The sequence below is a fragment of the Pempheris klunzingeri genome, chromosome 19 (assembly GCF_042242105.1).
Source record: "Pempheris klunzingeri isolate RE-2024b chromosome 19, fPemKlu1.hap1, whole genome shotgun sequence".
NCBI classification, from domain to species: Eukaryota; Metazoa; Chordata; class Actinopteri; order Acropomatiformes; family Pempheridae; genus Pempheris; species Pempheris klunzingeri.
The window spans coordinates 796,172-824,099 of NC_092030.1; the positions used below are offsets into that span (position 1 = coordinate 796,172).

At 48.0% G+C, this 27,928-nt stretch overlaps 1 protein-coding gene across 2 annotated transcripts; it reads left to right on the forward strand.

Moving 5' to 3' along the window:
* The first annotated feature begins 4,776 nt into the window (after nt 1–4,776).
* On the forward strand, nt 4,777–27,834 carry rc3h2 (ring finger and CCCH-type domains 2). 2 transcript variants are annotated; one of them, XM_070850197.1, is made up of 20 exons: nt 4,777–4,893; nt 10,152–10,474; nt 10,553–10,670; nt 11,190–11,423; nt 11,997–12,172; nt 13,427–13,627; nt 13,766–13,898; nt 14,546–14,664; nt 15,521–15,633; nt 15,893–16,192; nt 17,226–17,428; nt 17,565–17,884; nt 18,006–18,152; nt 20,385–20,522; nt 21,850–22,014; nt 22,094–22,355; nt 22,737–22,821; nt 23,427–23,613; nt 23,701–23,864; nt 23,961–27,834. In XM_070850197.1, the coding sequence occupies exons 2-20, from the start codon at nt 10,244–10,246 to the stop codon at nt 24,106–24,108; spliced, it is 3,444 nt and encodes a 1,147-aa protein (XP_070706298.1). In that variant the 5' UTR covers nt 4,777–4,893; nt 10,152–10,243; the 3' UTR covers nt 24,109–27,834. The 2 variants fall into 2 exon arrangements, with proteins under 2 accessions (XP_070706298.1, XP_070706299.1); XM_070850198.1 differs by lacking the exon at nt 4,777–4,893 and adding an exon at nt 8,061–8,111.
* Nucleotides 27,835–27,928: the final 94 nt, after the last annotated feature.

Consider the following 27,928-nt stretch of genomic DNA (forward strand, 5'->3'; position numbering starts at 1 on the left):
AGTGTCAGAAAGGTCAATAAACTGACTGTAAAATCTTCTGCCTGTACAACCAAAGATTATTCTGCTTTAACAAGAGGATAAGCTTCATTTAGCTGTGGAAACTGTAAGAGAGAAAATACTGTGAGCACGTAATAAGATGTAAATATCATTGTAAATACTGCAACAAATTCTGGAGAAACTTTGCTTGATAAAAGAAATAAAATGCTATTATAGTCTCTTTTTTGGGGGCTTGTTTGCTAAATTGTTGAGCAGGCTGAATACTGTAAGATGCTGCCTGTATTTAACTGAGGGCTCACAGGCAACCGTTGCTTCACTGTTTGACCCGACTGAAATTACGTGCAGCTCGCTGAGCATTACGTTATAAGTGAGTGGGTTCTCCTGCATGGCTGAGAGGGTTTCCATGCTCTCCCGCTCCATCCTCTCCCCTCACATCTCCCCCTTTCTCCTACTTTCATCCTTTCGGCCCAGAAATGTAATTGTCACTCATGTCAGAGAATAGAACAGTAGCTGCTGGTCCTCGGGGCATCTGATGCGCCACTGGCTTCTGATCTGTGAGTCTGTGTGCAGACAAATAATTAACAAACAATGGGGTGTGTTTTCAGAACAGAAACTAGTGTTAACAGTGTGTGTGTTTGTGGGTGACCAGGGAAGACACAGAAATACAGGAAAACCAAAGTGTGTGTGGTGTATCCACCCATTTCCTCTCTCTGTGAAAGAGACGCCCACACCTTCAGAGCAACCTGCACATGAAATATACAGTCCCTCAACTCGCTCAGCGGGGAACTGAAGTCATTCTGTATGACTGCATGAGAAACTGAAGGAATCGGCCTGACAAAATAATACTATAACTTGACATGCTTCGTGCACACACAGTTGCACGCAGACAAACAGTAGATGAGGCATTTGGGGCACCTCCATTATGAATGAGAGACTGAGAGGTTTAAAGTCTGAGGAGGATGAAAGCAGTGGGGGAGGAGGAGGAGGAGGAGGAGGCGTGGTGGAAGATACAGAGGTGCAGACGAAGAGTGGTAAAAGTGGTGAGGGTGGCAGGAAAAATCATTTTCATTTCATCATGTGTGACCATGGCTGTACCGAGGGGTGCATCCACCCTGCTGTTGGGGGGAAAAATGGTTTTCATTCAGCTGCGAACACAAGTCAAGAGATGTCAGGTTTCCCTAAAGCTGAAGAGCATGAATAAACATCTTCCACCAACGGGGACATTCAGCCTCCTGCAAGAAACATGGAGGTCTTCTGTTCAGACCAAGAGTCTACAGCAGTCATGCTAGCAGGTCTGCTTGAAGGTTTGAGACTTCTGAGCTCAATGCTAACATATTCTTCACAATGACAATGCTAATGTGTTTGGAAGGTGTGATGTTTACAGTGTTCACCTGCTGAGTTCAACATGCTAGCTGTTTCAATCCAGCTACGGTAAACATGTTAGCATGTTAACTGTTCTACACTAGCTAAGGTTAGCATGTTAACTGTTTTAGACCAGCTGAGGTAAACATGTTAGCATGTTAACTGTTCTACACTAGCTAAGGTTAGCATGTTAGCTGTTTCAATCCAGCTACGGTAAACATGTTAGCATGTTAACTGTTTTACACTAGCTAAGGTTAGCATGTTAGCTGTTTCAATCCAGCTACGGTAAACATGTTAGCATGTTAACTGTTTTACACTAGCTAAGGTTAGCATGTTAACTGTTTCAATCCAGCTACGGTAAACATGTTAGCATGTTAACTGTTTTACACTAGCTAAGGTTAGCATGTTAACTGTTTTAGACCAGCTGAGGTAAACATGTTAGCATGTTAACGGTTTTACACTAGCTAAGGTTAGCATGTTAGCTGTTTCAATCCAGCTACGGTAAACATGTTAGCATGTTAACTGTTGTACACTAGCTAAGGTTAGCATGTTAACTGTTTTAGACCAGCTGAGGTAAACATGTTAGCATGTTAACTGTTGTACACTAGCTAAGGTTAGAATGCTAACTGTTTTAGACCAGCTGAGGTAAACATGTTAGCATGTTAACGGTTTTACACTAGCTAAGGTTAGCATGTTAGCTGTTTCAATCCAGCTACAGTAAACATGTTAGCATGTTAACTGTTCTACACTAGCTAAGGTTAGAATGCTAACTGTTTTAGACCAGCTGAGGTAAACATGTTAGCATGTTAACTGTTTTAGACCAGCTGAGGTAAACATGTTAGCATGTTAGCTGTTTCATGTCCAGCTGAGGTCCACATGTTAGCACACTAGCTGTTTTAGTCCAGCTGTGGCTGACGGAAATATCATACACAAAGTTTAGCAGGTCATAAAGCAAATTATAAGACAATATCAAATTTGGTAACAACAATTTGGTACAACATGCAGCGTTAACTCAGTTGACAGTGTCACCAGAGAGGGAATACAGAGATAACAATCTGGGAACTTTCTGGTATTTTTTAGTATTAACACGTCCCCTCTGTGTTACAGTATACTTTATGACCTACTGAACAACAGCGTGATGTCTGGAAGGAACTTAAATCAAATATACTCAGTGAGTACTATGATTATTCTGAAGTATTCAGTCTCTGAAGTACTTTATAAATCAGCTGTGTGACAACAGAAACAACAAAAAGAGCACATGCAAACTACATACTTCCTTTTTAAGGTTTGGGGTACTAATGTGTTAACTGCATTTGTGTTGTTCCTGTGGAGCAGACAGATCCAGAGAAAGGAGGAACATACTGTAGGCCGACCGTCTGCAGCATGTGTTAGTGTTTGTTACTGCGTGTATTACTGATAGGAGACTCCAGAGGCCTGAGGTGGTTCGGGTTTATGTGGACTGACACTGTGGTTACACAGAGTGCTGTTCATTGTTTTTATTGGAAGTTGCAAAGATTTTTTTTATGATGAGATTTCACAGTAAATACAACTGAAAGGAAACCCAGGAGGGTCCATCTAAAGGCCACGGCCGGTGTCAAAGATGATCGATTTTATGACAGAAATGTCATCCCACAGACAGCAGTGCAACAACACACTTCTGCCCTGAGAGCAGACATGGCACTTTACTCTTAAATTTCACGTAGTATGGCACGTAGGCTGAAGTAAATAACAGTATGTATCATATGATTAACAGGAACTGTCATTAAAGGTCACAGACTACACTACAGTCTGAAAAACTGTTGTGTAATATGCAAAATATGACACGACCAGTAATGTGTAACCTCAAACTGTTTCATCTCACATCCCAGATCGGTCAGACCTGATACCAAACCATCCGCCAACAGCTGCACCAAACAGGATCCCTCAACACCAGCAGACGTTGACGGCAGACGACCTGTGAGCAGCTCTCAATACTGGTAATACTGTGTACCACATAATATTAGAGTAAGTACCTGACATTATAAGTTCTCTTTAAACGCCTACCTATAAAGTAGGAGGAGCGTTACCGTACGATTTCTAACTACGCTACATCTGATCCTCTGGGCACCCGGGTTAATCCATCTAGTAATCCTTTTAACAGTATCCAGACATTTCACTAAAAACCACCAAAGTCAGCTCTTCTGTGCCTTCTCCTCTAAGCCCGAACACTTCGCCTATCCCTGTAGGGATCCTTTCCATGATGCTGTCACACACTTAGAATAACACTCTGAGCCTGTCAGTGGATCAAACAAGCTCTTTTAGTGGACCTACTGTGATCAGGTCAGGCCATTTTGAACCCAATATATGTAAAAAATAAAAATACGGCCCAGGTTTGAAAAAATCCTCCAGGTTTTATGTCTGCACGTATGTGAGCTCAGCTTGTTTAGCACAGTTTCAGCTCTGATATGGAACATATGGTAAACTGGGGCCACATAGTGAGCTCATAATGAGGAGGCTGCCCTCTCCTGTAGTGAGCAGCAGGTCAGGGCCTGCAAGGCCTGTTGAATACAGCAGAGATGGCAGACTGGGTCCATTATAATGTGCAGGATGAATCCAACTGATAGGATTAACCTCCGTTCATCAACATAATCCACTGACAGGTGCAGTAAACAAAAGGCTCCCTCAGTATAAGATAACTGATTATATTCTACATAAAAAGGTGATTCACAGATGCAGTGACAGGCTGCTGATGGTTTCAGTGTCACAGTTGGAGCTCATCAAACACACGCAGGCCTGTTTAAATGTTATGGAGGAATTTATTGAGGGTTAGGAGTGTTTTTCTTCCGCTGCTCCACTTCTCTAAACGCAGGGCTGCAACGCAGTGAGCGGGAACTCTGTGTGTGTGTGTGTGTGTGTGTGTGTGTGTGTGTGTGTGTGTGTGTGTGTGTGTGTGTGTGTGTGTGTGAACTTCCTCCTGACAGGCGCACTTGCTGAAGCGCATCCTCTGCTGCTCTGCCTCTCGGTCTGTTCCTTTAAAACCAGGCAGCCCACGCCTCGAAAAGCGGCTTGTTCCGGCTTGCCCCTTTACATCTTTTTATCCTTGCTCACACATTAAAGTAGTGCCCTGCGCGGCTCCCCCGACCATTACGCACGAGTATTTTGGCTGAGCCGTCGGACGGTCGACGGAGGTGACGCTTCGGCGGAGTGAGCGCGGTGCGCGGCGGTGCAGCAGCGGCTCCGTGTCCCCGCAGCTCAGGCACCATCATCAGCGGCGGAGCGATACCACCAGCGCCTCTCCGCCCGAGAGGAGCCCGGAGTGCGTGGCTCTCCGCACCTGTCCGTCAGACGCCGTCGGGAAGGGGGGCAGAGGATCCAAAGTGGACCAGGGCGCCGCTCTGACATGCACTGCCGCGTCGCCCCCCCTTCAGGACGAACCCCCCCGGGCTGCCTGCTGCGGCTGTTTTGCAACTGATGACGATTTTTCTCGTGGTTTTGATGCGCTGCCGTGGATGTCTGTGAGCATGTTTATTCTGGAGCTCTGCTGTGGAGCCTGAGGTAAGTCACTTCTCCAGAGGTGCGCGCTACTTTCCGCCGCTCCTCACGTCGAGATTTTGTTTGATGTGTGCAAAGCCTTTGACATGTGGAGCTTTAAATAGGACTGCTCTCTGGTCTCTGCCCTCCTGGGCTGACAGTCAGGGCTCCTTCAGCTGCTGTGGGGCTCACTAGTGACCAGACCTGCAACTATTCGGCTGATTCCTGCAACTGGTGCCCAGGGAGCATCATGGGGGACGATGGGCCCGGAGCTCAGCCAGCACAAACCAGCCTTTCCTAGAGAGAGCTGAGTGAAGCAGCACCAAACCGAAGATGTGCTGCTGCAGCGCTGGACTCTGCTTGATGTGACCTCCCGAGCATGAATTTGCACAAATGTGAGCTTCACAGCGGGAGCATCACTTCTGCTCTGTGAGCCACAGCGGAGCACTTTCCAACTTCAGGTGCTGTGTGTTATTCAGCGCTGTCATCGCAAAGTTAAGCGTGCAGCGGGCTGTCAGGCTGCAGGTTACTCTATAACCTGCTGATTAATCTGGCACTTTGATCCAGCAGACCTTGGTGGTGGCTCGCCGAGGTTGCATAAGTCCTGGTTGCTCCTGTTCGTGCAGCCTGTGGAACTACCCCCACACACTGTGATGGCAGGCTGGATGGATGAATAAATAATCACTCAGACCCAAATACACTCAAAAAGCAGCCTGCAGACGTGGTGAAACAGCTGTAGTAAACCTGGGATGAATTCTGAATGGACTCACAGGGAAACGGGGGCCTGGTGCCGCCACACCGAACCGAATCCACCACGATGTGAGCGGTGCTGTCAGTGTGAGACTGCGTGTGATTTTCACGGCATCGGTGTCGTGTTTATGCACCTAAAATGATTAACAAACCTCCTTCGCTCTCAGTGTTAAAGTTCAACTTTCTCCTCATCAGGTACCTGCCTGCTGTGGTCACAAGTGCTTTCACTTCTTCCTGAAGGAGGCAGAAAGTGTAGAGTTTCTGTTCACCTAACCACAATCTGACTTCGATCTCCCTTCATGTTCTCCTCAGTCAGACTGTGAACTGGTGATAGTGTTGTTTTCAGCAGCGTGGTGGGCGTGAGGTGGGAGTCTTGGTGTGTTTTTATCCACCACGTTGTTCCCAGAAGGCCGAGCTGAAGGCTCCACTGTGAGCTCAGCTCCTGTGTTGTGGTTCAGGTCGTAGAGGGACGTACACGTGAGACAGATCTGAGGAGGAACCGAAAAGGTCGTGAGGACATTCAGGAAAGAGAAGAAAAGTGAGCGGTGGGAAGTGTTGAAACTGTCTCTGAATACCGAACCGGGCTCGTTGAAGGAGTGTGGAGTCTCAGAATGAGCTGCAGGAGTGAGACTGTGATCGCCAACCACTTCACCAAAACACACTTGGTGGGGAGCTCTAAATCTGGGCTTGTGGTGAAAGTGAGTACTTCAGATTCCTCGGCTTCAGGTCCACCACATGCCATGTGTGTGAGTCCATTTATTATCCCTTGCTGTGCACATGTGTGTGTGTGGCAGAAAGGTTTTGCAGTGATCTGTTGGTCCGTCCCTGAGACGGCTCGTCTCCTCCTGCTGCCTCTGGTCACCACAAACCGGTCAAACTCTTCTCTTACTGTTTGGCATTTTCTTGCCGTCACTTGACAGCTGATGGTCGAGAAAGACGACGTGACACGCAGCTCAGGTCACGTTGGTCCAGGAGTCGTCTCTGTCCAGCAGCTTCTAGTTTGAACTGAGCACTGTGTGGCTTAAAATGGGCTCAAAACCCAAATGTTCTTCCCTCCACATCACGCACAGATCAGTGTGGCGCTGCCCTCCCTCCACAGAGGTGTGGTACAGTAGAGGTAACTGTGCCGGCCCTCAGAAATACTCAAGCTGGAGCTGCAAAGTGACAGTTAGATGTCAAACTGCTGCCTGCAAAGAACTCGTTAACGTGAGGAGCCACCACTACAGGTCCAACCTCAGCTCTTACTCCAGCCACAACCTGATCCCTCGATGATGGCGTGCACCGTGTGGAGAGGCCTCCCATTGGCCCACAGCTTCCCTCTGCTCTCCCTCTCAGCCGTGCTGCTGTTTCCATAGTCTCTGTTTCTACGGGAAACATCATGAGAGCGACTGAAGCTAACAAGCTACACGCTAAGGACCGAAACACGGCCTGTGCACAGAAGCCGAGTGAGGGACGCTCTTCAGAAGTGTTCCTCTGGGGAATGATGTGGTACAGAAACACTGAGCCGGGCGCAGCGTTCACCCTGAAGGTCACCTGACGTCAGTAACCCACCAGCGAGTCTCCCCAGATCCTTGAAGAGCCTTGAACAGTGAGGACAAAAGCATTCTCACCTCCAGGATCCTAAAACACTCTCTGTGTTTCTGTCTCTCTCTGAGACGTGCCAAAGAAAACTCCAGATGCCCTCCCCCACACTGAGGGGGGGCGAGCGAGCACTCACTGTCCTGAGCCAGATGATAGCCCGCCAACTGTTGGCTGTAAAGACACAATGTACTCCCCCTCCTCCTCCTCCTCCTCCTCTTCCTCCTCCGCTCAGCAGAGTGGGAGGCTCAGCAGGACACTTCAGCAAAATCACTGCTCGGGTCCACAAAGACGCCGTTCAGGGACACGTCCTGCAGGGCAGAGCAGCGAGCAGTGCACTGTGGGTAAACATGAGGCGGAAGGAAAAGAACAGAGGCAGCTCGGAGGAAGATTTCCTCATTTTTAAGTACTGAGGAGGGAGAGGAGCCTGATGAGGAAGTTGAGGCCTTCAGTAATAAAACAACACGCCCACTGCTCCCTGTCACAAGACCTGACTGACTCATGACAGAGAGAGAGTGTGTGTGTGTGTGTGTGTGCAGGTACAAGGAGGGGCCCAGGCGCACAGGTGGTGGTGGTGGTGGTGGTGGTGGTGGTGGTGTGGGGCTGTGTGGGGCTGTGTGGGGGGTGTCTGAGGCCAGGCCTGCTGTGTTGTGCAGTGACTGTGTATGAAAACAGGATGCAGCAGTTGCTCAGAGCAGGAACAGGTGGCTGCCAACGTGACTGCAGAGTTTGTGCCACTTACGCACGGACGCGGTTTGATCCGGAGCCTCCTCCAGTCTCCGGTCTCCGCTCTTCCTCCCTGGACTCACTTGATCACCTCGCTCTTCCTCAGTTATATTTGGGCTCCTCGCGGAAGGGGATATGACGAGGACAGAGCGGAGCTGTCCACGCGGCCGAGGAGGCCCGTCCTCAAGGTGCGTATATTGCGCGTCTCTCACCGCCACACACCCACGGGAGACATTAAGATGTGGGGAAGCTGTGGGCGCGTTGGCTGCTTCACGACACGAGCAGCGCGTGCATCCTGCAATCAGGCCTCGCTCTCTGTCCGCCTCTGCGCACGTGCTGAGGTTGTTTTTGGAGCTCAGGATTTTCCCACAAGGCTCAGAGAGTTTTGGTTCTCACACACACACACACACACACTCTGTGGTGTTACAGTGTTTATGTACTACTACTATTAGGCTTATAGTACTACTACTGGGTGTGTGTGTGTGTGAGTGAGTGTGAGCTGCACACCAACCAAACCAAACCAAACCAAACCAAACCGGTAAAGTGGGTTAACTGAAGCTCTTTGTCTTCTCTAATCTCCTTTATTCTCTATTCCAGCTCCCTGTGTGTGTGTGTGTGTGTGTGTGTGTGTTCGGGTAGATTTTCTTTTCTTTTCCAGTGTTTATGGCACCTGCTGAGTGAGGTACCAGCTGTTGTTGTGCTGAGCGGTTTGAACAGATGTAAAAGCAACAGGTGCTGCCGTCTGCCCGCTGGGTCCTAAACACTTTGCATAATGGCGTCCGAAGGATGGGGGCGGTTTTATTTCGTGAGGTGTTTCTCTTCTGCTTTAAGGGACGATGCATCAAACAGGAGCTCACAGACAGAGCAGGAAAACATCCGGTTCTTCTGCTGTGTGGAAATTAGCAACACTTCTTACTGTGAAATGCTTTAAAATGATTTAAAAGTGGGATATTTGAGTTCTTCACTTGTGAGTTAAGTGGTTTTAGCTGCAGATCTGATCTTCATCGTACCCGTTTTTACCCCCCACCCCACTTCAGCTGCCTGCTGTGCTGCGGAGGGTTTGGTTGGTGCAGCGTTACTTCTGTCTGAATATGAGCAAAGGTATATTTAATATTCACACATGCTGCAGTCACCAGAGTGGCTGCAGTTGGTTGTTTACCTCGTGATGCTGCTCAGTAGTTTGGTATATCTTTGTTTGAACCAGCGGACTGAGCTGAAGAAGTGAGCGAGAGTCAGATGTAGAAGATGTCTGAGACGCTGGTGTCCCTCAGCTCAAGCTGCACACACCGTGTCTGTGTTTATCAGCCGCCTGATTCACCGATATTCACTGTTATTCACTGATATTCACTGTTATTCACTGTTATTCACTGATATTCACTGATATTCACTGTTATTCACTGATATTCACTGTTATTCACTGATATTCACTGATATTATGATCCAGCCTGAGCTCAGTCCTCATGACACCTGATAAAGGAGCTACGGTGGCTCTGTGGACTCATCTCTCTCTCATCTAGCACTCAGAAGTTCATCGTTGGACTTTATTGTTGTTTCTGTGAGAGGTCGATTGTTGATTTAGAGACTAAAACAGTTTTCATATGTTTGTCATTGTCATTTCGGTCCCTCTGGCTGCCTCTTCATGCAGTATGTACAGTATGTGTGCAGATGTGTTTAAAATGTACACGTTGTTCTTTTCATTTGATTCCTGACTTTTATCTCTATTGTATTTAAATGTCCTTTTGTGATGTCTTCCTTTTGCACTCTGTCACAGTGTTTTTAATGTTTTATGTGAAGCACTGGGAGCTGTCTGGTTGAAATGTGCATTACAAATATACTTACCTCGGCATTTTGGCAACTACCTCCCTAAAGAGAGGGAGAAGGAGGGAGCGCTTTTAATGAATTTATGACTTCTGTGGTGAGAGAGGCTGAACACTTTCTTGTGTACTTAACTAAATGAGCTCAAAGAATAATGACTTTAATGCCGCTCCTTTATTAGCTGGACGCTGTGCACATAAGTAAATGATTTTTGAATCTGTGGTGGCTCTGAGTGTTGGATGTTTTTATGAACGAGTGAACATAATGAATGCTAATGGCTCTGTAACCATCAAAGTTGTTGTAACTGTGGATGTTCTCAGACTCTTTGTGCATAAATCAGCTCCACTACAGTTTTACAGCACTGTGTCTACCCACCACCATGTCTTCGTGACTTTACGCTCTGCTCCTCACAGTCGGCGCCGGCGAGCAGGAGCTGTTGTCGGGGCTCGTTGACATGCATTCCCCCTGAGCTGGGCAACGCCTCCCTCCGTGGTGCGGTGGCAGGATGCCGGTGCAGGCGGCCCAGTGGACAGAGTTCCTGTCCTGTCCAATCTGCTACAATGAGTTCGACAGCAGCGGCCACCAGCCCATCAGCCTGGGCTGCTCCCACACGGTGTGCAAGACCTGCCTGCACAAGCTGCACCGCAAGGCCTGCCCCTTCGACCAGACGCCCATCAGCACCGACATCGACCTGCTGCCCGTCAACTGCGCCCTGCTGCAGCTGGTCGGAGCTCAGGTGAGTCGGGACGACGGGCGGCGCGTTCGCCTCAAGGCTTCGTCCTCTTCCTCTCTGCTCATGATGTGTGTCTCTCAGGTGCCAGAGGTGCAGCCAGTGAGCCTGAGCAGCGCCACAGAGGTCGAGAACTACGAGGTCTGCAGGGTGTGCGTGGAGGAGCTGGCTCTCTACCTGAAACCAATCAGCGGAGCTAAAGGTCCGTGTGTGTGTGTGTTTGGTGGAAATGTTTCAGAGTTTGAGATCCGTGGACGTTTGTAAAGAGAATGAGGCTCTTTGTGCTGAGAGTGCGGGGGCCGCGCTGGAGCTGCCTGTGCAGCCTGGCATTCAAGCTTCTTCTCACAGCCACGCTGATGACGCCTGAAAGCTGCTGCGCTTTCATGGAGCTGAGGGAAAATTCACCAGCAGGTCCGTTTTGTTTGTTCGGCCAAATTCTGGGTGACGGTGCTGTGGTAGTTCATGCATCCAGACTTTTTGGCGAATGAGATCATTTGGTCTGGTTCCCTACGAACCGTCAGATCCAGGATGGACCTTCCAGGCTCGTCCCGTCCTTTAGATCCTCCCACGCAGTCGTTCTTTCAGGGTCAGAGTTTGAAGTTGCTTCTTTGCTTTTGGTCAAATGGAGTTGAATTGAGACACAATCAATGAAGCTAATGACTGAAGTAAAGGCTCCACAGATGTTCAGACTGTTTAACCACACAGGTGTCACCTTCTCCAGGTGTGGCGACCCTGAGTCCGAGCGTGCTCAGTCGGCCGATGCAGAGGAAGCTGGTGACCTTGGTGAACTGCCAGCTGGTGGAGGAGGAGGGCCGCGTGCGGGCGGTGCGGGCAGGCCGCTCGCTGGGTGAACGGACCGTAACCGAGCTCATCCTGCAGCACCAGAACCCCCAGCAGCTCTCCGCCAACCTCTGGGCGGCGGTGAGGGCGCGAGGCTGCCAGTTCCTGGGACCTGGTGGGTTGTGCTCGAAGACTCACACACATAAATCGATGCGTGGGGTCTGTAAGAATGAAACCATCACCAAGTAGACATTTAAAACAAGTGTGCAAGTTTTTATTGTGAGCTTATAGTTTAAATCAGTATAATTCAAAAGAAACAACCTGTAAAATGTGGCACAGAACAATTAGATCATCATTTGGATGCAACAGCAGCTTCTTGACTTGAGTGTTGTTTTAGCGGCCTGGCGTGTGAATCCAGAGGAGCTGGTGGCCGTCTGGTCGGATGGACTCGTTGTGCCCAGGAGTTGACTCGCTGAATCGTCTGAGTGGCGCGTTCAGATCTGCTGGTAGCCGGTGTCCTGTGATGATTACTCATAGGGCAGATTCTGATTCATCGTGATCACAGAATGAGTTCATTAAAGAGTCTGAGGACACCTGGTTCTATGAGTTAAAAATAGATCTGCTTGTTGTTTTAGTGTCTGTTTCTTCAGGATAGAAAATGAAAATATGTATGCTTGTGTGCACCTGTGTCTGTGTGTTTGCTGAATATTTCTTTCTCCTGCTCTTTCTCTGCCCTCCTCCTCATCAGCCATGCAGGAGGACGCCCTGAAGCTGGTTTTACTGGCTCTGGAGGACGGCTCGGCTTTGTCCAGGAAGGTGTTGGTTTTGTTTGTGGTCCAGAAGCTCGAGGCTCGGTTCCCCCAGGCCTCCAAAACCAGCATAGGCCACGTGGTGCAGCTCCTCTACAGGGCCTCCTGTTTCAAGGTACAGGCAGCGCGAATGAGCGCACAGACACCCACAGATACGCACACGTCCAAGTGAGCGAGCTGCTTGACGTCGTCTACGTCAAAAGAACATCAAACAAAAGAAGCTCAGTTTGCTGCTGTCCCTGGAAGCCAAGCCATAATAAATGACCTGATTAAATGAAGGCAGTTGAAATAGATCCTCATTTACTGCAGAGACGGAGCTTTTCACCAGCTGTAGATGTGTTTTCCAAAGCTCAGTATCATGTTTTCCACCTAATAAACTCAAGTGACGGAAATCAAAAACAACCATTTGAAAACCCCCTTTCACCCGTGGATGTGACCCAGTCCGGCATCAAAACCCCGTCTGTCCCCAATGGGTTGTTCATATTACTAATATCTTATATTGCATTCAAGTCGTGTCTGTAATGAGGATATGGGCGTCTGTGGATGTCCTGTGTGTGTATTTTTGTGCCTGCTATCTGATGACAGACATCGCTGGCAGGGCAGAAATGCCAGCTATCTGCGCGTGATGTAACAGCAGTCTATATTTGCCCTTGTTGCCCTGCGTGGCGGGACAGAGGCAGACAGCTCGGAGATGCAGAGGAAGATAGATGAGAGTGGAGGGACGGCAGCAACAGCTCGACCACTGATGAAATCTGACTCTGTTCGGTTGTAATGACGCTACGGTAGCTGGTGGTGTGTGTCGGTGTCTTATGATGATTACTCATAGGGCAGATTCTGAGAGGGGGACAATCCCTTTGTCTGATCTGAATCTGAGTTTATTAGTCTGAAGACACCTTCGGATTTGAACAAGCTCTTTTAGTGGACCTACTGTGATCAGGTGCAGTTGTCCCAAAGGATCACGTTGCAGCCATTGCAGCCCGTTTGGTGGCTGCTGGCTGAGGTGATCTACTGGACCAGTTCCAACACTTTTACTACCTACCAGTCACTCAGACACCAGGATGAGGAAACAGAGGACCAGGGGGAGAAACATCTTATGAAATAATAACTAGATAATTACTCACATAAGCAACTCTCAGATTTTCTGCCAACAAAAACAATTTACATCTGGAGAATAATCTTTTAAAATGGAATAAAAAAAGGTTTTATGGTAAAGTGTTGATTATTAAAGATTGATTATTCCTCCATTTGTTCTGTATCAAGTCTTACAGGAGATAATCTGTTGATACCCTCCTCCTCCTCCTCTTCCTCTTCCTTGTCTTTTCTCTCTGTTATTCTTTGTTTGTCTGTCGCCACCTGTCCTCACCGTCAGGTGACCAAGCGGGACGAGGACTCCTCCCTGATGCAGCTGAAGGAAGAGTTTCGGACGTACGAGGCTCTGAGGCGGGAACATGACGCTCAGATCGTCCACATCGCCATGGAGGCCGGCCTGCGAATTTCCCCGGAGCAGTGGTCCTCCCTGCTGTACGGAGACCTGGTCCACAAGTCACACATGCAGTCCATCATTGACAAGGTACCGCTGTGACTCACGTGGTTGTAATGTTATTATTATTTTCAGTAATAACACGCCTCTGGAGAACAGGAGCACGGGCCAATCGTATCTATCTGTACCTTTCAATCAAAGACTCTCCTCTCATGTCTCCTCCTCCAGCTTCAGTCTCCAGAGTCGTTCGCCAAGAGCGTTCAGGAGCTGACGATCGTCCTGCAGAGGACCGGAGACCCCGCAAACCTCACCAGCCTCAGACCACACCTCGAGCTGCTGGCCAACATAGACCACAACCCAGGTACAGGTCTAGATGATCAGAGGGACTCCGCAGAGCCAAAATGTAATGATGGAGCACAAGAGAAGATTAGAACTAGACTGGCTAGAGCAGGTTCACATGGGTTAATGTTCAGAAAACACTTTATTTTTCTCGTAGCAGAAGGTTTTGAGTGGGCGTTTTAAGTCGGCCTGCTGAAGGACTCTAGCAGGTCACGTGTCTGAACAGTGTTCACACACATTTACTGATGGTTGGAGCAGGAGAAACAGAGGCCGGGCCTTTGTCATAGTTTGGTGATATCAAAGCACACTGGGGACACAGATTTATGTTGAGAAGACATTAAAAGCTTTAAAGCCTTTAAATATTACGGCACTCTGTACTGTGGTTCTCTTAATTATATTGTCAGGAAACAACTATTTGATGATCACCATGAAATTTGGCACCTTTTGGTGTAAAACTTTTACTTCATTCCGTACTTTTGTTTATGATGAAGATGAAAATGTCCTTGTCTATAAACAAAGTCAGCTGGAGAGTTCTGCCCTGGTTTAATGGTCTCCGGGTGTCTAATCTCTCTTATCTCTGACACTAAATTCTCTCCCGGCTCGCTGCTACCTGAGCCTCCTCCTACGCCTTGTTCAGTGGATCGAATCTCACTGTTGATCTGTGCACAGATGCCCCGGCGCCGTCATGGGAGGAGCTGGAGAGCGTGATGCTGGCCGTGAAGCTGGTGGTTCACGGACTGGTGGAATTCATACAGAACTTCAGCAAGAAGAGCCACGACGCTCCGCAGGTACGCTGATGTGACAGGAAGAGAGCGTTAACGGCAAAAAAAGAGAACGATGGATGAAATGAGACATGCTGCAGGAAAGATGGGAGATGACAGAGGGCCACGTGGAGGAGGAGGAGATGTCTTTGGCCGTCTTGGCTTTGGCCGCAAAGGCAGTTAAAAGACGTGATGTGGTTTCAGTGGTTCAACTGATAAAGCAGCATTAGAATAACTGCTAACAGCTGGCAGATAAAAGTGTCTCTAACAGCAGAGTGGATGGAGGCTAGTTCTCTATCATCTATTTATCTTTTTAAACAGAATCTCTGACTTTTCTCCGTGTTAGAACATCAGATGTAGACGATGACTGATGACGCCGCGTGTTCACAAGTCCGTGTTTTAAACCTGTAAACCAGGAAATAGTTTGCCATAAACACTAAATGTGTTTTCACTTGAGAATGAACCACAAAAGTTAACGTCTGACTTTTTACTCTTATGTTGTTTAGCAGCTATTGTCATTAGTCTGTCCGAGCCTGTTTGTGTCTTTGGGCTTTTGACATTTTTCCCTTTCAACGTGATGAGACGTCGCAGCCTGCAAATAAAAGATGGCATCAGCGTGGATGCAGTTAATTAGTCAATGTGAAGATTAAACATTAACATCTCCACATGAACTTTATACTGATCATAAGTGAGTGTTTTATGGTAACTGTCGCAGGTGAAAACTTCACACCAATAAAAAACTACAAATCACATGAGTCTCCGCTCAGAAAACCGATGAGGGGCTTTTGTGCTCAGGAGCAGTGAGACATTCATCATCTAAGAGTTTCATGCATTAGTGTGATTTTACAGTTGATGTGCTTTGTTGTGTCCGGTCGTTTTGCAGCCTCAGGCCAACAGTAAGTACAAGACGAGCATGTGTCGAGACCTCCGTCAGCAGGGAGGCTGCCCCCGAGGAACCAACTGTACGTTTGCTCACACGCAGGACGAGCTGGAGAAGTGAGTCAGTGAGCGCTCACACACACACACACACACACACACAGAAAGAGAGCATCTGAATTCACAGCTAGATCTAAAGACTAAAGTAATGATAGACAGAAGAGACCTCATCCCATCCAGTTATTCTACATTTACAACTGCAGGATGATTCTCTGTTAACTGGAGGATCCGTAGGCGTCAGACGTTTGATGAAATGAGACAAAGACCTACATTAGATTTAGAAAAAGAGTTTCATGGTTGTCACTGCTTCTCCCCACAGATTCAGACTGAGGAATAAGAAGAGCAGCAGCGTGGGCCGCTCATTCCCTTTAGCGCCGGGGGTTATGGGTAAAACCTTCACCATGGAGGGCACAGATGTGTCTGCGGGCGCGGGGCAGATGCCCAAAGGCAGCGGGGAGAACGCGGACGGCCTGCCCGGCCTGACTCCCCCGCAGCTCGTCTCCAGAGGGGCCGACGTGATGGACGACCTGAAGAGAGCGGCGCCGAATGGATCCAACGGGGCCACCGCGTCCAACGGGCTGTCCGGCGCCAACAGAACCACGACGGGGTCAACTGAACAGTGAGACTATTCACCCACTAAAAAACCTTCTCATATCAAAAAACGTGGTCAGATCCACATTTACAGTCATCAGACGTGTGGGTTTGTGCACATGCATGTATATATTATTTAGATTCATTTTCATAGAATGACCACACATTAAAACAGGACTTCCAGATTCAACAAACAATGTATAATTATTCCTCTGTGCAGTCGTCACGTCTTTGTTTTTACATCTATACTGTTATTATATAAGTTAAATGTGTGTTTAGTCTGTTCAGCTTAGTCGTTCTTGATTCCCTTTATGTGTTCACATACACGGTGAATAGAGCTGATTGTGATTCTGATGAAGTCAGACAGATGAAATTAAAGAACAGTGAGGAGAATGAACCACAAGGAGACCCTCCGGTGGACGATGCTGTTTCCCTGTAAATCAGTTACAAACGTAGACATAACATCATGTCAGATAAAGATCTGAGGATACGGAGCAAAGATCATTAAGATGATTTAAAGGTTTCCTCAGAATGAGAATACTGGTTGAGTGTTAAGATCATTTTGTCCATGAAGGTTTTAACAGGACGGTTGATCTTGACACGTTTGTGCTGATCTGCTCTTTCTTGTATGTTTTCCTTTAATGATCAGCCATCAGCCTGTCAGGGACTGCAGAGGAAAACTAGCCCATGTGGCTGAATCTGGAACATTTACATGATGAAGACTAATGTGCATCGTCCCTTCCCCTCCCTACTGATGACTGTTTGTTTAGATAAAACTCTTCCAAGTGGATTACATTACTTCAAACGTGGGCACAGACTCTTAGTCTGAAATAAAGCTGTGTTTTTGCTAATACGACACACAATGAATCTGTGATTGGCCTCTTATACACGTCACATTTATTACAGGTGGGAGTTACCTGATATGTGTCTTAACATGAATAGAGCGTTTGTTAGTGCTGCTCGTTGCATCAGATGGATATTTGCATTTGATTTTGGCACAGAAATAGTCCTTCAGGAACATTTCTCATTCCGTCTCCTCGTCCTGTCATTCTGTCCATCAGGAAGCCCATCTCTCCTCCCAGGACTCCAGTCAGCCACTCCTCCACCTCGTCGCCCCTGACAACAGTAGGGCGCGGCGATGGCGGCGCTCCCATAGCCAAACACGGCCAGTTTGTGCTGCGTGCGCCGCATCCTTCTCAGGCGTCGGAGCTTTACTATCAGGAGCCCCATTCTGCTTACGACACGGGCCACTACCAGCCAACCTGTGAGTCCGCCGGAGGATAACGGCTGCAGTTAAAGTCACTGCTGTCTGGAAAGTGCAAATGAACGTGCTGTTTTCTCTTCTTCCTCCTCCTCCTCCTCCTCCTCCTCCTCCTCCTCCTCCTCCTCCTCCTCTCCAGCAGGTTCCTACTACCCCTCCACTCTTCACCCTCCTCACAAACCCTGCATGGCTCGGTTTCTTCGATCCTCCAACGTCCCAGAATCCTCTCTGCCTCCGTCGATCGGTCCTCCGCCATCTTCCTACTCCAGTGACCCTCAGACGCCACACCCGCCTTCATCTTCCTCTTCGGGGTACCCGCCTCCCCTCCCCAGAGATCGGATGGGACCTCCAACCTTCCACCCCCACCCCCACCCCGGGCAGCCCCAGTACGGGCCTCTGTCTCCGGCTCACGGTGTTTATGCTCCGCTCTACGACAGCAGGAGGGTCTGGAGGCCTCAGGTGAGCCTCCTGTTAATCCATGTCAGAACCGTGTTAGCGTGTTAGTTTGACACTGATCTGTAACTTCTCCTGACGATGATGATGGTGATGATGATGATGGTGATGATGATGGTGATTGCAGCTGTACCACAGAGAGGATGCCAGGAGTAACTCACTGCCTCCAGAGGTGCTGCATTCCTCCGTCTACCAGCCTCCACTCAGGGAGAGATTCAACTCTCTGGACAGCAACTACTGCTCTGGAGCCGAGCACCGCGCCGGGCTGCACAGGGTGGGTGGAGCACGGAGAATACTCTCCTCTGATTGGCCGTAGAAAAAAACATTTGTGCCTTTATTCAGTAGTCAAACAGAATAGAATATTGCAGGTAAAATATTTGTGATTAAAAATATTTTCATGCAAAACCAAACGTTTACTTGCAACAATAACATTTTTGATTTGCAGTGTTATAGTTTTGCTGTCAAAGCTAATCTCTGATTGCATAATAAAGACACAGAAAAACCTCATAAGATACTAATTCAAATAAAATCTTAGCTGATAAATGTCATCATGAAACTTCCCAGCTGATACTCACATTAAGACATTTTTGCATCAAGTCTTCTGAATTTTTATGTTAAAATATGCAAATAGGGTACACTCTTCACTAAATATGAGCTCATTTGCATACATGTAAATAATTGGAAATCTGATCTTTGGAAAAAGCAAAAGTCTTATTTAGACATGTTGGATGTTTTTATTGCTCCATAAATCAGAAAATACTGTCAACAGCCGTAAAAAACACATTTTCACCATGCTTGTAGGTATAAAATGTTCTATAAATCAGGCACTTTGATATGATGTATTAACAAACCCCTGCGTGCAAAGCTTCAGAATCCAGAGATCAATAAAACGTAAAAATTCAGTGTCTCTAAGAGCTGCTGAAGGGCAGCAGCGTGAGAAAAAACTCAGGTAGAGAAAACAAACTTTAAAGATTTGAATTTAGGAGAACGCAGAGAGACGCAGAGAGACACAGTGAAGTAAAACCTAAACACCTAAATGTGGATTCTGGACATTTTGTTTCCACTAGTCTGATAGAAGAAATGTTATGGAAGCAAAATAGCTCTGAAGAAGTGCACAAAGAAAGAGCTTTTTTTGTTTTGTCCGTAGCGTGTGGCCTTATTTTCAGACACCACTGACCACCCCGGGGTTTTGTTTTGAGACACATCTTATATTTAAAGAGTGAAATGCCTTAAAAACGGCGTATGTTAATTATCGGTAAGTGGGCATATTATAAGAGAGGTAATCCACTCAGAGCCATGCAGTAATTAAAGAATATCGCTCCCTGCCGAGGGTTATGTTAATAAAATGATTTGCTGTCTGTTTCTCTCCTCTCTTGTGGAGCCTCCGGTACATCCAGTGAAAACATCCTAATTGATGTTTATCTGTTTTACACTGAACAGATTTACTGCTGCATTCTTTTCAGCAGCACTTCCTTTCCTCCAGTTTCTCTCTTTCCACCCACATATCACCTCACCTCTACCTTCCCTGCCAGCCACAGAGCTGCAGTATGTAGCTTCAGCCTCCTCTGTAGTCCTCCCACTTCTCACCCAAATATGTCTCTGCCTCCCCCACTCACTCCTCTCCTCCTCACATCATCATATAGCATTGCCACTGCCACTGCTGCAGTGCTTCAGTATTTTATCCTACCTGTACAGCTGTGTGTGGCCACTTTACCTGTGAGAGAGATTACACCACGTAGTCTGTGCTTTTTTAATTTTGGCCAGTATTTATTCAAATTGAAGTGACTGAAAAGTTGCAAATGAGCAGAAATGATATGTTACCTAAGCATGTTTTTGTGTGTCCCAGTGTTGAATCTTCACAAGAAATGACCACAAAATACTCTCTTTTTAGGTCAATTTAATAATGATTATTTCTGCATATCTGCAGCAAGACTTGAACCTTTTTCTCACTCAGTGAGCCAGAACCCAGTGAAATAGTCTCTCAGCTGTGCAGAGGAAAACAAACGAATCTTATTATAGCAGCACCTATTCGTCGTAGCACGGTGCAGCAGCCCTGCAGTGGAAACATGAACGCAGCTTTGTGTCTTCACACAGTATTTGGTGGGACATTACAAGGCAAGCTAATGCAAAACCACTAGTAACATCACCCTGTTCACTTAACTGCTGTCCAACAGAGCGCTAGTCGCTTGACTATTTTTGCTGGAGAGCTGTTGTGTAACATTGCATTATGTTACGTTACACAGCTCTTTTTGTTTCCACTCCCACGTCTCCAGAAAAGGCTCCTCTCTGCCCCTGTTTCCACACTTAGATCAAACAGGAAATTCAATCAGAGCACCTAAACTCTGACCGATACAACTTGAAAGTTAAAACTATCTACGGTATCTATGGTACTTAACAGTCGGACACGTTGGCCACCGGATGGCGCCGTCACTCAACCGTTCATTAAAATGTGTAAAGATCTTGTCATGGCGTTAATAAAAGTGTCTGCTGTCTTGTGCCTCGTCAGGATTATGGCCGCGTTCCTTTGGGCTACGAGGATCTGTTCAGGAGGAAGCAGGAACAGTGGGCTCATCATCACCACCATCACAACGCCAACCGGCCCTCCCAGTCCTCCCCCATCTTCACCATCGACTTTGGAACGGAGGTAGAGGAGCGGCATGTGAACACACACAAACACACAGCGCATCCCGTTTCTAGGCACGGCAGGTGACATTAAAACGAGCCGCCTGGAACTGAGAGACAACAAATACATTTTACCTTTTTTCAAAATATGTAGCATTTAACTCGTCCCAGAAGCCTGTGTTTCCGCTGTGTCCAATGCTATTTAAGTGGGAGATAGTTGCTTAGCAACTGTGGAGGAAGATATGATAGCAATGCACAATTGTGGTGTGTGTGTGGGGGGTGTGAGTGTGTGTGTGTGTGTGTGTGTGTGTGTGTGAGTGTGTGTGTGTGTGTGAGAAAGTGAGAGGAGAGACTTTAATAAGCAGTGACTCAGGCCTTCAGCTGAGTGAAGCTTTGTTCAGCTGCACGTCAGATGTGTTTTTGCAAAGACGTCCACTTTGAAATTCATGGAAGAAAACCGTTAAGGGTTTGTTTACTGATGTCGCTTTATTTCGGACGCCTCTGATGTGGCAGCGTTACAGGGTGGGCAGGTGAGGTGCAGACGGTTTATTAAGCAGGCAGGCAGGTGAAGGAGGGATGATAACAGTCAGCAACAGGCAGGGAAACAACACAAGGAAAGACACAGCACACTAGAGAGTCCTGAAGTGTGACCACCGCTGGAGCCGAGGCATCGAGTGAGCGGAGAGCCGGGTAGACGTGGCGATGAGCTGATGGGGAGCAGGTGTGCAGGATCCAGGTGAGTGAGCAGCAGGACGGGGAGGGAGAGAGAGATGGAGAGACAAACAGAGGGAGAGAAATGCAAGGAAAGACAGTGAGGCCAAACACTGGCCACAGTGAGAGAAGACATTCACATTATTATTTTATTATCTGGCCTTACGTACGGAGCAGAGTGGCTCCTGCACAGGTGTCCAGGCCGACACATGCAGACAGACACTCTCTCTCACTCACATGGACAGTTTAGAGATGGTTGTGCTGTCAGTGTGTAGTGGTGAATCTTAAATAGCTGCAGTTAAGAGTGAAAACGATCCTGCAGTGACCCACGTGTCGTGGTCACTCACAGCAGGAACCTTCAGGATTCGGACCTGCTGGCCGGCTGGGGCCTTTCCATGTTCTCCTTGTGCACATGTGGGTTCTCTCCTCTTCATCCCACAGTGCAGAGACATGCAGGTTAACTGGTGACTCTATATTTGCCTGCATGAGTGAATGTGAGTGTGGGTGGTTGTCTGTCTCTTTGTGTCGGCCCTGTGATGGTGAGCAGTCCAGGATGGAGCCCGTAGATGGCTGACTTTCCCTCATTGTTCCCTCACAAGTGTCTCACAGTTACCTGGAAGTGTGTCTCTCTCCTCCAGCATGTGGAGAGCGGCGGAGGCCAGTGCGTCGGCTGCAGATTCAGAGGCGAGGAAAGTCTAGCGCACTACTCTCCGTGGTCCTGTGGCACCATCGGCCCCTGCCTCAGCTCTTTTGAGCCCGAAACGCTCACACACACCTCGGCTCACTCCTGCTCGGAGCACTCGGTGAGGCTCTTCCCACACCCACAGTCAGACACGCCTGAACCACGCCTGTTTTCATTTCAGTGTCTCTCCCCCGCTGCAGGACCTGGACAGTAACGGAGGCGGAGGCGGCGGTGGCGGCGGCGTGAGCGGTGGTGGTGGTGTCGGGAAGCGATGGCTGCATTCGCTGGACCACTACCGGCGCTTGAAAGACGAGGACCCGATCATTCCCTTTACCGAGGGGCCCATTATCTCCAAGTGGGGCGCCATATCCCGGGCGTCCCGCACGGGCTACCACACCACTGACCCCGTCCAAGCCACGGCCTGCCAGGGCAGCGCCAGCACCACGCCCATCAACTTCAAAGGTAAGGAGGGGTCGGAGAGCAGGAAGTTCAGCTGGCTCAGGGAGGAAGGAGAAAAGTAGTTTAATAAAATATGATGAGACTTTGGAACAAGCAGCCTCACACCTTTTTACAGACCAGCTGTCACCACGGGGATGTTTTTAATTTTCATCATTTTGTCCTTCAACTGAAGCTGTCTGTTTAATCCTGTTTAAATTACAGATACATGTTTAATTTAGTTAATCATTTAATTTAGATCATTATAAGGTAAATGCTGCCTCGATTTTTGTTTTTTATTTTTGTCTCTGTAAATTTCCCCATCGTGGGACTAATAAAGGAATATCTTATTTTATCTTATCTTATCTTATCTTATCGTTTCTTATGTTCTTTGCTCCTCTCGTGAAGATTACAACCCCCACTTGGATCACAGCGACTACCGGTGGAGCTCCAGAGGATCTGACTCTTCCAGCCACTCCAGTTTCCTAGAGAGGTAAAACACATTCACACTCAGTTTTTACCTTAAATGGTTTTTTTTATTAGCAGCTTCAGGTTTTACACGTTGGCAAACCTTGCTGTGGATTAACAACAATAAGCGCTCGACCACCGCGCTCTTCCTCAGTTTAAAGATTTAAACATCACAAAGGCAATGTCACAGCATCAGTCAGATTGGTTTCTGTTTTAACCCCCCCTGGGCACACGTGGAGTATAATTCCTGATTGTTCTGAACACATTTCCTCCTCCTCCTCCTCCTCCTCCTCTCTTCTGCCTCTCTCCGTTCTCATTGTGCTGCAGCCGTTTCCTCTCTGTGGTCAGACTAAAAATAGAGCTGCGAGCTGGTTGGTAGAAACCCGCTGGGCGTCCAGGAAAAGGAGCCCTCAGCGATGTCTCTAATGCTCTAACTGTTCTCCAACATGCTGACATGAGGCTGTAGCTTTTTCTATATTTACACACACCTGTACTGTTTCCACGTAAGGCACAACGTAATGTTTTATCATGTGCATCTTCCCACTAATGTCATCGATGCTCAGGGATTTATAGTTTGGCTGTGCTGTTCTCACAGGGAACGATGCTCCCGTTGTGTGTTTGTGGTTTCAGCGAGCAGCTTCGTCGAACTTCAATAAGCAGTGGAGAGAAAATGCTGTCTGAGCTGCAGGCCCATCACAGCGCCTACAGCCGGGGCCGGCACCGGGCCGAGAGCGAGCCGGACCCGGACCGAGACATCGAGCTGGAGCTGTGCGCTCTGGACCTGGAGGATTCAGACCACCAGGAGATCAAGTCTCAGGTTGGTCTGATGGCAGAAATCAGACCTGAGAGAGGAAACACGGCGACGGGGAAAAGGGAGTAATCTCTCTCCTTCTCTGCCTCTCAGGAGTCTTTAGACCTGGCCACCCCGCAGTCTCAGGATGCCTCCCACCTCCTGCCCCCTCCCTGCTCCTCCCCCCTCCTCCCCTCTCCTGTGGAGGAGCCCCCCCAAACAGAGGGTCCTCCGACAGAAAAGATGGACGCTCACCTGCTGAAAAAGATGGCCTTCAGGTGAGTCGCCATGGTAACCACTGTTTCCCAGTGATGAGCCCCAGTGTTACGTCTTACTCTCCTTTCTTCCTTGTTTCCCTCCTTCCCGTTTTCTAGGAAGTGTCTGTCTCCTGGGGGGTTGGTCTCTGGAGGTCTGGGTGTTGGGAAGCTGGTGCTGCGGACCGGACCTCCTCGCCTGGGGGACGCCTCCGCGCGGGCTTGTTCCGAAGCGCCCGTGACAGAGATGCTGCTCAATGGGAGCTAAACGGGCGCCGAATGGGACGCTGACCTGCACCAAGCTATCGCCGCGCCGCTCCGCTCGCCCACAGCTAGGCCCTGGTTTAAGGGAATATCCACCGTTTCATGTGTGTCGGTCGTATGGTCAACAGTCTGCGCTGCGCCACATCGTAAAGATGGAGATGTGCACCGGTGTACAGCTCCACAGAGAGTTTAGTGATGTTACGCCTGGCGAGGTACACGAGCAGCTCACCCTCACAGTAGATCCCGTCCGTGTTTGCAGCTTCGGTCTCGGTCACAGAGAGAAGCTGGAGATCACGCAGCGTCCTCGCCACATGATTTAACACGACACGCTTCTCCTGAGGTTCACACATCGTCTGCTTTGTTGTCATTCAAGACAGACGTGCGTTTGTTCGGCCTTTTCTTCCTCGTCTGTCAGACAGCAGAGGCCGTTACAGGAGGTGACGCTACAGCACAATCACTTCATTCTCTCCAGTCATTTTGAATTTACCGTAGGACTTCTTTTATTCTTTGTGAATCTTTCCTCTTACTCTTCATTTTGTCTCTATATGCAGCTTGTATTGAGCCGTTCCTGACGCTGCCCTTCAGATTACTGTCAGTACTAAGGATACTGCTAAATACTATAAAAGTATTATTTTTCATATCTTGCTATGTCGTCACATGTAAATGCATTTGTTACCATCAGCCAGCTCGGTGCTCCTGTTTTAGCCCTTGTTGTGCTCCCTGAAAATTCAGAGATAGACGCTGCGTCCCTGAGAACAAACACGGGCAGGGCACTGCTCAAACAGGCCCCTGTCTTTTATTAGTCACGTGACCTTTTTAAACGTTGACCTCGGCTATCATGAGATCGCTGATCGCTGGAGGTCACATGATCAGAGGAGCTCAGGAGGGACGACAACAAAACTTAAACCACCTGAAACATCTTCTCTAAGTAACGAAGGCATTAACAGTTGCAGTTGTTTTTGGAGCAGAGGTTGTTGCTGCAGACGGAGCGTCACATTAACTCACAGATGATCTTAAAAGCTGTTGTTTCATCTTTGTGTGCCTGTGGTGGCTCTGCTGTTTAATCCTGCTGACTGTAAATTAGTCTCACGGCTCTCACACACACACACACACACACACCTACAGTACATGTGTGCACAATCTATCATTCACACAAACATGTAATTCAGTGGCCTTTCTCTCCTCGGTGTCCTACTGACCCAAACGTCGGGCTCTACAGTGACTGTCGTCCGTTCCCACTGGCTGATATTTCACATAAACGTGGTCTCAGAAACACTGGAAGTCACATTTTTGTAAGCTCGTGGCATTTTCTGTGCTTTCCAGTCCAGTCGCCTTCACGTCCGATGTAAACGGAGGTCACGCGTGACGTTTCCAGCTGCAGCCTGCAGAGGAGTGAGGGACGACCGCCTCTTGTGTTTCCTCATGCTGTATCTCTGTTGAACTTTCTAAAAAGTTTCGGTTTGTTTTATTTTATGCATTGCTGACTTCTGTGAAGTTGTCTGTCGGGGTATTTTGTATCAGGATCTTTGCTACTCTTGTTTTTGCTGTATTTTTTTGTGTCTAATGCTGCTGTGTGTTTGCTGGCCGTCAGCACGCCGTCTGGTTCACTGTCATTTTGTGCCGTACGGGTGATTTCCAAACAGCCCAGCCTCGCCTCGCGCCCTTTTCTAGATACGAGGCGTCCCGCCACGTGTGGCTTCGTCTTAATGACTTTACCCATAAACAGGATAAGCAGAATCTGTTTACACCTATTCTGAATCTTAGGAGATTTGTGTGGAGCGGGAAGAGGAGGGCTGACTAATCTTCAAATCTTTCAAGCTTCCTCTTTAATTTCCTCTCACCTAAGCTGCCGTCTCTCCTCTCAAATGAAACATTCAGTCCCTTTGTAGAGGACGGCAGAGTGGCTGCACATGTGGAGGCCTGTGTGTTCACTCCAAGTCCAAACAGTATTCGCCTGAATGAACAGACCGGAGGAGCGGACTGGAGCGAACATCCTCCCCTCGTGTGCCGGGAGAGGAGGGCAGACAAAGTGAGGAATCGGACTGAGGGAGTTCTCTTTTTCCATTTCCGAGATGAGAAGGCCAGAGCGGACGCTGGGATTTAGCTGCTCCGAGTCATGAAACGAGCTCAGCGGCCTGCTGTCGCTCTGCATCTGTTTACAACTTCACCTCTGAAGTCATGTAACGTCAAGTGCCATGTTGTGTACGGTTCAGTACAATCGATCCCCGCTGTGTTCCTGTGGCTTTTCACATTCCTCTACCTGTGAACTGTGTGAGGAGGGGAAGGCTGAGCCTTGTGTGAGGACCGAGATCCTTCTTTTGTAGTTCTGATTTGTTCCATTAGAGGAGGCCAGATCCTTGTCCGTCTGAATCGCTCAGGGAAGACTTCAGTTGCTCGGCTACTTTGGCTTTTTCTATATTCATCCCCTCTCCGGTGTTCTGTGGAAGTATTTACCTGGATTTCACTCGCTGATAGCCGGCCCTTCCGCCCACAGAGCCTACATGGGTCAAAGCGCTGATTATATTGTTTGCCAGTGTTTAGTTTTGCCTCTCAGTATCAATATTGGCTTTGCCGTTCCCGTTCTCATGGGAGAGGGCCGGGCACGACTGTACGTAGACGCGGTATTGTGAGTATTGAACTAATGTCAAAGTGGTTCTCCCCGTTCCCTCTCCAGTGTCCCACAGCACTGCTGTAGTGGCCAACTGCACTGCACTGCACTGCACTGACTCCCACCCCGTCACTGCCAGCGGGCGCACTCTGCCACCTCCCCCCCTCATGCATGCTACGATATAGTCCCTCTTGTGATGGCGGAGGAGTATTGATGATTCTGTAGTTGTGATACAACACACCCAGCGCTGTAAGAGTTCTGCACATGCCCACTGTGTGGCCACGTCAAGTGCTGAAGTTTGCTTGCAGCATTTTACTCGTTTGCTCATGAAAACTGATTATTGTTTGATAGAGATTATATTATTGTTATTACCACATTTAGTCGTTCCTGTGGTATTTTTCCTTCTTGGTATACTCTCAGTCTGCTCCCTTGTTTTGAATTTGAGAATTTGCTGGAACTGAGTTTTTCTATTAGACAAGAAAGTGTCTCATTGTTCTATAATCTGTGGGGAAAAAAAGCCTGTTTGTTGATTGTGACACATATGATGAACCGATGTTTTCTGACTATTCATGTCTGTATTAGACATTTTATTTGCGAATCTATTGTTCGATTGAAATGTAAATGAACTATTAAGAGATGGTACACATCCGTCATTGTATACAGTCTGGCACCATCATTAGATGGACTTATATAGTATAGACGCTCATTTATACGACCTGTGATAATCAGATATATTTAGATGTTAAATAAACCACTGGGGCAGTTGTGTAATGTTTCAGAATGAGGACAACGAAATCCTTAAGAGACAGCATATCTAAAACATCCCCATAATGAATAATACTGTTACGTATTCCATTTATTTCCTTGGAAATATCACATTGTGAAAGGTTTCCCTTTTACTTACTGTAAGGTGATGCAGGACTGGAGGGAGTCTAACCTGCGGCGGTGATGATTTACGTGCTGTTAATGAATCTGTCTGAGTGTCGTTTGACTGAGCGATGGGTTCCTCTGTGCATTTTTCTGACTCGTTCTTCTGTGCTACACTGACTGACAGGTGGAGTAATGAAAAGGAGGATTTCAGCACATGAAACTGCATGCTACAATAAACCGACAACAAATAACTGTTCTTTGTCATTCCTGTCGTCATTTGTGGATGTGAGCCGACAGGATTTTACATCCATCTTTCCTTTAAGCTCACGTCTCTGCCCCGTTCTTA